The 10176-nt window shown below is 51.5% G+C and overlaps 1 protein-coding gene across 2 annotated transcripts in view; it reads right to left on the bottom strand.

The window, feature by feature from the left end:
* Nucleotides 1-146: 146 nt before the first annotated feature.
* LOC102485030 (polycystin-1-like protein 2) overlaps nt 147-10176 on the bottom strand; it is a 98763-nt gene continuing 88733 nt past the window's right edge. For both annotated transcript variants that reach the window (XM_006152588.3, XM_006152589.3), the window contains exons 41-44: nt 6950-7160; nt 4659-4760; nt 4075-4206; nt 147-3197 (exon numbers count right to left, since the gene is read on the bottom strand). In XM_006152588.3, the coding sequence (XP_006152650.1) occupies nt 3030-3197; nt 4075-4206; nt 4659-4760; nt 6950-7160 (613 nt within the window). In that variant the 3' untranslated portion in view covers nt 147-3029. The remainder of the gene's footprint in view (nt 3198-4074; nt 4207-4658; nt 4761-6949; nt 7161-10176) is intronic.

The raw sequence follows: 10176 nt of genomic DNA, 5'->3' as shown, positions 1-10176 counted from the left end.
GGGCGGAGGAGGCGGAGCAGGGTCTGATTGGGCACTGTGCGGGGACGGGACGCAGCCTCGGATAGGGCAACGCGCGGAAGGGGCGGGGACTTAGCTGGGTTGCCCGGAGGACGAGGCGGGGCCTCCGGGGAGGAGCGGGCATCGCCCCGGGTGCCGGTTCTCAGCGGGTGGAAGTGCTTGCTCAGCAGCCCCGCGGGTGAGGAGGACCTGGTCACTGCCCTCGCCCGGAGGGGTTCCAGGCAGGGAGAGTCCGTTGGGCCCGCATGCTCACAAGCCGCTGAGTCCCGGGGTCCTTGGGCAAGGAAGGCGCCCCAGTCCGTTAGAGGGTGGGGTCCTGCACTTGCACAGAAAATCAAGGTCACCCAGGGCCTGGTTCGTAGCCAGCTCCAACCAGAGTCCTTCCAACTGAGGTCTGTTTTGGGCTTCAGCCAGAGTCGCACTGACACACGCAGTTCCTCTGACGTTTAGAAATACTGTGAACAGTCCAGAACCTAATTCATTACTCCACTGATCTCAAGAGTTCCAGGGACCCCAAATGGGACAGAGTCAAGAAGCTTCTAGAGTGGAAAAGACCTGTCTGTGGGTTGACTGCAGCCTGTTGGGGGAGACTGGATCCGAGCCAGTCATGGATGTAGGAATGTCCAAAAGACAAAGTGACCTGGCTCCATGGCCTCGTGGTTAATTAAGGCAGCCGGCTCTCTCATGTTTGACCCAGAGATTCAAGTACCTGACCCAGCAGTTTTAGAAACTTTCCAGGCATGTGCATGGCCTAACCACAATTTGGAAAGGAAAGCAAGATGGCAAAGGGATGATTTCTCTCTCCCATTCTCACTGTCCTGTCTTCCTGGCTCGCCCACGTGCCCTCTGGCAAAATTCAAAAACAAAAGGCAGAGAGGTGAGACCCAGGGAACAGTTCCTTGCTTAATCAGCCAGCCAGGTGACCAAGGCCTTCCAAGAAAAGCTTGGCCCAAGAAGACAGAAAATAATGAAGTTCTGGGAAAGACTTCACCTCTGACACAGACTATGGCAAGGACATGAGTCAGCAAAGAAACTCTATGTGAAAAACCCTTGAAGCTCCACACTTTCACAGGGTGGGCACCTTGGAGAGGTTGCCTAATTGACAAGACACCCTGTCATTGCGCTGAGCTTCCATCGACTCATAAACCTGGGATTGCTGGCACATCTGTGCTGTGACCTGAATCACCTGTCGAGTCTTTGCTGCGTGCCTGGCACTGTGCAAACACGACCTTTCAATCCTCCTCCACCCCGCTCTGGTAGGTACTACCCTCATTTCAGGACTTGTCCAAGAAAGGAAGAGGAAAGGCAGATAGCTCAAGTGACTGCGTGCGGTGGTAGGAGGACCAGGCGTCCAGGCCAGCTGGAAAACGAATCCTCTTGAGCTCTGTGTACTTTGCCTTGTTATAGTCTACTCGGAAAGAAGAGGACATCCAGACACTACCAAATTTATTGGAGTTTTATTGACTAAGCCAGCGGCATGTGGGAGGGGACTCGTCTCTCAAAACCCCGCAGCCCCAAGTGCAAGGTGAGGGGTGTTTATAAAGGCAAAAATCACACTCTTTTCCAGTTGACAGTGCAATCATGAGAACAAAGAGCAGTGGACTTGAAAGGGTAGGGGGTAGGGTTTTACAGTGTAAAAGCAAAAGCGAATTACAGAAGCAAAACAAGCAGGTTTACCATTCCTAAGGGTGTATTCCATCCCTACCTAAACACAATGGAATTCAAAGGTTCTCATGGCTCAGAGCAAGGGGTGTGGCGACTGAAGGAACATCTTAGGGTAAGGAGTTTTGGGATATTTAGCAAAGACAGTAGGAGTGTTAATCACTCTTGTTTATGCAAAAGGAGGAAGCACGTTTCCAATCCAGAGAGGAGTTCGGGAGGGAGATCTGCTTCAGCCTCTGAGATGTTGATTGGGTCACCCTGATCTGCGCTAAACTCCAGCTCTCGGATGCCTTCTATAATGCCAATATTCTGCCTTAATTGCTATTTTGTGCAAACCAGTGTGGCATGATGCAATCCATGCTGCCCACTAATTCATCAGGGGAGAACAGGATCGCATCCATGTGGGGCTGTGTCACAGGCCAGGCCGGCCCACCAAAGAAACAGGCAGTGTGTGTGTCCTGTTGTTCACGTTTATTTCTTCTATGAGAAAAAGGGAGACAGAGACAGAGAAGACCCCCAACAGGGTCTTCATGACACATCCATCTTCCATCTTAGCCAGCCCAGATTGCGGCCCCGGCAACCTGCTATGGATTGAATTGTGTCCCCTAAGGCGCTATGACAAAGTCAACTTCTGAAGGTGACCGTGCTGACATACAAGGTCACTGCAGGTGTAATTACTTAAGAGATCATAGGGGAGAAGGGCAGGCCCTTGATCCAATATTACTGGTGATGTTATGAGAAGATAAGACAGAGACAGGGAGAAGGCCTGTGTGGAGACAGGGTCGATGTGTCTCCAAGCCGAGGACCACTGAGGCTTACCAGCAAATGGCACAAGCTGGGAGAGGTGCAAGATTCTTCTTCAGAGTCCTCCGAGGGAGCCCGGCCCTGCCGACACCTCAGACTTGTACTGTCCAGAGCTGTGAGGCATTCATACCTGCTGCATAAACCCCCAGTTGGCGACACACTGTCCCCACAGCCATAAAAACAATACAACACCCACGAGCGTTTCCTGATGATTGCTCAGACCAAGTTTGAAAAGCCTTGAACTAGAATCCTTCAGAGGAAACCCCTGAAGGACAAAAACGATGCAACGGTGATTTGGTAGAGGAGATTGGGTTTCCTGAGCTCTGTGTAACGTTTTATTTCTAGAAGGAAATACATTTGAACACGCAAGTACTCACGAATGGGGCTATTTTTGCATGTACGTTACCCTCACTTTTGAACTTTGGGGCTTGGTGACTTCTACAAATAATGACAGTCTGGAGAAAAGGTAAGATCTCTGGGCAGTTTCAGGGGACCGGGCTCTGGCTTTTGGGCGACCTGCAGACAATCATGTGCGGATGAACAGCTTAGACCTCGGGCAAAACCACTGCTGGTGGAGGGGACTTGGCCTCGGGCCGCGCCTCGGGCTGCTCGCTGCTGCTGCTTCTTCGAGGAACCTCTCTTTTGCATTTAACACCCAGGAAACTGAATATTTTCAACAGCAGCAAATCAATGAGCTCTTCTTCTTCTGACAGCTGCAAAAGAGGAACCCCGTGATGAACGCAGCGCCCTCTGGGGCGCTTTCCTCTCTGAGGGGAAAGCAGGTTTTATTGTCCAACTGGGTCCAGCCTAAGTTCACTGCACCAGTTGGAATTGTTTGGGGGTTGGAATGGTCTCCTCCTGGGAACCCCGAGGGTGCATGCCCTCCTTCAGCCTCAGTGGACTCTTCTTTCCTCCTCATGGAGGATGCGCAGAAATCGACCAGGGGGGTTTTAAAAATAACAACACTTTTGGATAGGGACCAGCAGTTAGCATAATGGCTATGTCGCTGGACTCCCACGTAGTTGACCGCGGTTCGCGTCCCGGACCCGGTGGCTTAAAACTCACGCTGGCGCATGTGCGTGCGTGCCCAAGATCCCGAGAGGAGACAGGAGGAGAAGGGATTGCGGCGTGGCCATTCCCCCTGGGGGGTGATTTCTCACTTTCTGTCTCTATGTCTCTCTCTGTCTGTCTGGCGAGCTCACACGCCCTATAGCGAAATCTCTCCCAAAAAAAAAAAAAAAAAACAGGAACACCAGAATCGTGCTCCTCCTGTTGGAACTGGTCTCGGTAGGGGCAGCGGTAATTTCCCGGAGTTTCCTGGTGATTCTGACATGCAGTCAGGGCTGAGAATCACCAGTGTAGTGGGGAGTCCCAAATTGGGAGTCAGGAGACCTGGTTCTAGTCCCAGCTCCACCCGCCTCTTGCTTGTAATCCCGAAGTAACTTTGTCCTTTGGGGCCTGTCCCCTGGCCTGCGGCATTAAGGCTTGGAGCTACAGTGGTCTCTCAGGTCCCCCAGGTCTATGGCCATCAGCCAGCCCTTTGTAGCTCAAGGTCGATGACTGATGAAGAGGCCAAAGGGACTCACTCACCTGATAGTATTTTTGCTCCTCACTGAAGGCCACCAGGATGACAGAGATAAACAAATTCAGCACCACAAACATCATAAAAATGACACAGGACCCAATTAGGAACGAGCCAAGCACTGGGCTGTGGTCCAGGACCTGGCAGGAAGAAAGCCAGAGTCACTGGGTGTCTTCTGTCCTGGTGGCCACCCCCCCCTTACTGGGCACCCTCAGAGGGAAAACTAGTCGTGGAGCTGGGCAGATCCTGGAGCCAGGGAGGTGGCCCCTGCCTGGGGGCCGACAGTGTGGGTAAAGCTCTCAAGAGCTGGCAGGAGAAGGAAAGGCAGCACCTCCGCCCTGCTGCTGGCAGTTCTGGCTAGGACCAACCCCCAGCACCTGGTGTTCGGTAAGCGGGAGCCCGGGGCCAGCCCTGGGCTCTAGCATGGGGCTGTCCGCCTAGAGGAAGGGGGCGTTATTTGTCCAGAGTCGCCCTGTGCTTGCCAGGCCACATACTGCAGGTGACACGGGGGTTGGGGAGGTGGGAGCACTTCTCTGCCTTTCATGAAGGCTGGCTGTCAACTGCGGTGTCCTAGCACCCCCACCCCCATTACCTCCTCATAATTGAAGATTCCTAGCTGGAGACTGATCATCGTTTCTGCTGCGTCAAAGAGGGTTTTGTAGGAGCGGAGTTTCCAACCAAATATTAAGTTGGACTGTCACAGAAAGAAACTTCATGAACAGAGAAAGAAACCGTGAGCCCCTCCCCGCAAGCCTATCTGACTTAGAGTTGGTGGTCTGTGCCGGCCTCCTCCTTGGCCTGGCCTGGCAAAGCTGTCCATACCCACAGAGCAGACAGGTGGGCGTTCTGTGTGGGGTGCACGTGTTTCTTTCTGTGGGTCTGTACATGTAAAGTCATACGTGTGAGTGTGCATGTGTATTCCTTGTTGCATCCATGCGTGCATGTTGTGTGTGTTCTAGAAGTGTCTGCCAGGTGACTCGTCGAGGACCTCTGCTGTGTCGTCCACCTACTGACAGCACTGTCTGCACCTCCCAAGCTGGTGTGCTGCTGGAGCTCAGCGCCACCCACCAGCTGGCTGCCTAGAAACCCAGTGATGGCCCGGGGTGCTCTGAAGCTCTGCCTCTTTGCTCTGGGCAGCTGAGTTGGATGGACGATGGTTTCTTCAGCCTGGGCAGGGCCTCCTCCATCTTATCTTCCCTCACCACAGCCCCCCCCACAGCCTTTCCCGTGACATGGTGTCAGAGGGAGGTCCAGCACCCCTGGGCTCTGATTGGTCATTTCTGGTCCCAGAGAACACTGCAATGTCCCCTGGCCCATGTACTGCAGAGGGCAGAAAAACCCACACAAATGAGAGAATCTGGACAGGGAACTTTCAACAAAACCACGGACTCTGGAGTGCCAGCATCTGCCACCACTCCTTCAAGGCACCCACCCCATTTCTAAGGAAGGGAGAGGAAAGTGGAGTGGGGCCAGGGATGGAAGAGGGGGTAAGAGTTAAAGTGACGGGAGTAGAATGGAGTGAGGTCTGGGGTGGAGTGGAGGCTGACACACGATGGTCTTGTGGGTGCCTGATCAGGGAATGCTGGAAGGTAAGGGACTGGATGGGGCCAGGGTGAGAATGGGGAAGGGCTAGGGTGGGAAGTGGGTCAGGATCAGGCTGACTGTTCAAAGATGATGGGGGCTGGGGCTGGCAGGTGGCGTGGTGGTTAAGGACGCTAGACTCTCACATGGCCAACTGCGATTCGAGTCCCAGGCCTGGCAGCTCTCTCTCTCTTTCACTCCTTCCCTCTCTGACCAAATTGAAATAAATAAATGAATTTCTCTTTCACTCCTTCACTCTCTGGCCAAATTGAAATAAATAAATGAATCAAAAAAAAATTTAAGAAGGGGGGGGAACAGCAGTTGGTGTAATGGCTATGTCACTGGACTCCTATGTAGTCGGCAGCAGTTCGAGTCCTGGATCCGGTGGCATAAACTCACACAGGGAGGAGAATAGAGGAGAAGGGATTGCGGCATAGCCATCCCCCCCTGGGGGGTGATTTCTCGTTTTCTGTCTCATTGTCTCTGTCTTTCTGGCAAGCGCACGCTCCCTATAGCAAAAAACCTCTAAAAAAAAAATGGTGGGGCCCAGGGTCCTGATAGGAGTTATGGGTTCACCTTGGGGGCCAGGGCACTGATAGGAGTTATGGGTTCACCTGGCATCAGGTGGGGGTGCAAATTGGAATGGAGATCAAGATGCAGCTGGGGGTCAGAGTGGAAGACGGTCATTGTTTTCCACGCCACTTGATAATGAAAAAAGCATCCAAAATTAATGATCTGTTAAAGGAGGGAAGGAAGAGGTGGCGTTTCCAGTCACAAAAGAGGTGACCGTCCAAACGCTCGTGGTGTGAAGAGGCTGAATGAGAAACAGAACTGACCCTGCTAAGTTCACGTCTAGGGCAGCAAGCATTGACCTGACCCGTGGGCATTCCTGCCCTCACTTCCTTCCCTCTGCCCTCGGTCAAGTCTGGGGCAACCCAATCAATGCCCTGGCACAGTGAGAGTGCTCTGGGCACATCTGCATCTTCCTACCAATTGGGATGTCAGGAGAACTGGCACAACCAGCAGGATCTAGATGCAGAAGAAATCTTTCACTGGGGAGACAGGTCCTTTCCACCATACAGCCTGTGCCACCTCTCTCCTACCCAGCCGAGGCCTCCCGTTTCTGCTTTTGAGGTGACTGGCTCGTGAGTTCCCAGACCCTGACTCATAAGATCCACCATCTCCCTCCTAGGTTCCCCAAGTCTCCCTAACCCTAACCATCCACTCCCCATCACCAAATAGCCTTGACTGCCATGGAGACCAGCCCTGAGGTTTTCCCAAAGGAGGAAAACCATTACTCACCGCAATGGAGTAAGCCAGGAGCATGATAAAGATGACGACAATAAAGCCTGAAATGTCACCCCAGGCACGACGTAGGGCCGCCGTGATCATGTTCATCTTGGGATTCAACCTGAGCAGATGCCAGAGCTTCAGTGTGGATAGGAGAACCAGGAAGGCGATGATGTAGCCGAGGGCAGCATCAGCTGCTGCTGTCTCACCGAAACTAACTCCCCTGTGGGCCCAAATGGGAAGCCTGAGTCACAGAGACTGAGTGGTTCAGCCAGAGCTCACCTAGATGCGAGATTAAACTTGTGATGTCAGAGGCTATCCCTTCTAGAAATAGGTCTGGGAGAGACCGAGCTATCCCGGATCTCTCAGCTAGCTGCTGGCGATGATGGTGGTGACAGGGATGGCAATGGTGACTGTGTTGATGATGGTAGTGACGATGATGGTGAGGATGACAGGGATGAAAGTGATGATGTTATGGAGGGTGGTGGTGATTGTGTCGGTGATGGGATGATGATGGTGATGTGGATGAAAATGATGATGGTGGCGATGGTGCTAAAGTGATGACATGGTCATGGGGCCCCAGTGGCTAGTTCCTGGGGCCATTATCTAGCAGCTTGTTTTCTTTGTAGTTGTGCTATAGGGCATGTGTACTTGCTGGAGAGGGAGGGAGAGAGTGAGAGAGAAAGAGAGAAAGTGAGAAAACACCCCCGAGGGGATGGCCATGACATAATCCCTTCTCCTCCATTCTGCTCTCAGGATTTTGGGCATACACACACATATGCCCAGGGTGTTTTCCAAGCCTTTGCCTGGAATTCAAACCACACAAGTGGCCAAGTAAGATTCAGCACCACGCTAGATTAACATCTTGCCACCTGCTGGTCCTCTAGCCGTCTTGATGAATGGCTACAGAGCTACAGAAGAATGGCAAAGGAAGGATGGTCTCAGGTCAAGCACATGGAGTCAAGGGAGTTCCCCGTCCTGCTTTGGGGTCACTAGATGTCACCTCCTCCTGTACTCTTGTCTGAGTGTAGGACAACAGCTGCCCTTAGGCTTGAGGATAAGATTATTCTCACTGTCTCATTTGAACTTCAAGACTACTTAAAGGGGGGGAGGGGGGACCAGCAGTTAGCGTGATGGCTATGTTGCTGGACTCCCACATAGTCGATCGCGGTTTGAGTCCCAGACCCAGTGACTTAAACTCACGCCAGGCGTGTGTGCGTGCGTGCCCAAGATCCTGAGAGGAGAATAGAGGAGAAGGGACTGCGGTGTGGCCATCCCCCCTGGGGAGTGATTTCTCGCTTTCTGTCTCTCTGTCTCTCTGTCTGACGAGCACACGCACCCTATAGCAAAAACCTCTCCAAAAAAAAAAAAAAGACTACTTAAAGGAGGAGTCTTGATGTTTCAATTTTACAGATAATAGCAGAGTTGGCACGAGGTCACATAGCTAGCGACATAAGTAGTGACACAACTTGTGTCACTTGGAAGAATGACAGTTTGAATCCAAGCATGTCTGATTTTGAAGTCCAGGCTCCACCCACCACACCCTCCCTCTACCCTCTGTTCTCCTCTCATACCGTTACACTTTCAATTCAGTCTTAAGAAAAGGCCAGGAGTTTTGGCATGAGTCTTTGATCTTAGCAACTTTGGAAGCTGAGGCAGGAGGACGGTGAACTCAAGACTGGCCTGGGCAACATAGCAAAAACCTGTCTAAAAAACAATTCCAGGCCAGCTAGTGATGTGGCAGTTAACGTGTTGGACTCCCACATGACTGAGTGTGGTCTGAGTCCCCAAATTATACACTTCTATAGATAATAGAAATGTAATATAAGTATGTTAAACATAAAGAATTATATAGAAATCATTATGGACATATACATATGATATATACATATATGTATGTTTATGTGTGTTTATATGTGTATTTTTTTTCTAAGAAAACAGACAGGGCCAGCCAGCGACATTGTGGTTAAGGTGACTACATCCCACTGCACGGTTTAAGTCTCAGACCTGACATTTCGGAAAAAATGCAGGGCGCATGTACATGTACACCCAAGATCCCTGGAGGAGGAGGAGGAGTCACGGTGTGGCCATCACCTCTAAGCGGTGATCTCCCACTTCTCTCTGTCTCTCTCCCGCAAGCCTGTGCACCCTATAGCAAAATTTAAAAAAGAGAAGGCGAAAACAGAACAACCAGCATGGTGTTCTCTGGGACGGTGGACTCGGGAGTTTTCTTTTTCTGATCAGCATTTGAGGGTTATGCAGCGACATCATTTATCTTGCTAAGGGAAAAGCATGTGAGTTCTGCTTACAGCCCACTTTACAAGGGAAGCTTTTAAGGCCCCAGCAGAGAGTGCCTTTCCCAAAGCCCTCCAGCCTCGAGAGCTTCCCCTGTACAGTCCTCCGGGTCTTAGAAACCCTCCAGGGACGCTCTCTCAGGGCCACACCAAGGGAGCAGAAATAGAGGCTAGGGTCCCCAGGTCAGAACCATCCTTATACTAAACCTTCTCATTCTAGAATCTTCCTCCCCTCTGAGCAGATGACTTGCAAGTACATTCCCCCTTGGTTCCTGCAGCACCTTTTCCTGTCTCTTTCAAAACATCGCACCCTCTCCCATGCCTTCTCATTGCTCACATATGTGGAAACGCTGACAGTGCTAAGCCCTCCTTTATGAAGGCAGTCAGCTCTAATGGAAGCAGGCGCTCAGCCTTGGCTTCGTCGTAGAATAACCCGGGGCAATGTTAACAGGGTGGGTGTTGGGACACCATCTCCAGACGTCCTTGTTTATTAAGTCCAGGTCATGGCCAAGACAGCAGGGTTTTGTTTCTCTCTCTAGGTGATTCTACTGAGGAGTCACGGCTGAATTAAAGAGACTGTGAAGCAATCATTTGGCATTAAGACAGTATTTTTTAGAGCCCAGCAGGTAGCACAGTGATTATGGTGTTGGACTTCTAGTTGGTTGACCACAGTTCAAGTTCTGGGTTCAGTGGCTTGAAAATCACACTGGGCATGTGCGTGCACATGTATGTATGTGTATGTGCCCAAAATCCCAAGAAGAGAATGGAGGAGAAGAAATTGTGTCATGGCTGTACCGCTGAGGGAGGTGATTTCTCACTTTCCTTCTCTATCTTTCTCTGTCTCTCTCCAGTGAGCACACACACCCTATAGGGAGAAAAATCTTAAAAAAAAAAACCAAAACCTGGAGTGCCTCTTGATCCCCTGTGGGTCAACAGGATTTCCAA

Source organism: Tupaia chinensis, unplaced genomic scaffold, assembly GCF_000334495.1.
Source record: "Tupaia chinensis unplaced genomic scaffold, TupChi_1.0 Scaffold000355_1, whole genome shotgun sequence".
In the NCBI taxonomy this organism is placed as follows: Eukaryota; Metazoa; Chordata; class Mammalia; order Scandentia; family Tupaiidae; genus Tupaia; species Tupaia belangeri.
The sequence above is the reverse complement of the archived record's forward strand: the minus strand, read 5'-3'. Positions and strand labels throughout refer to the sequence as shown.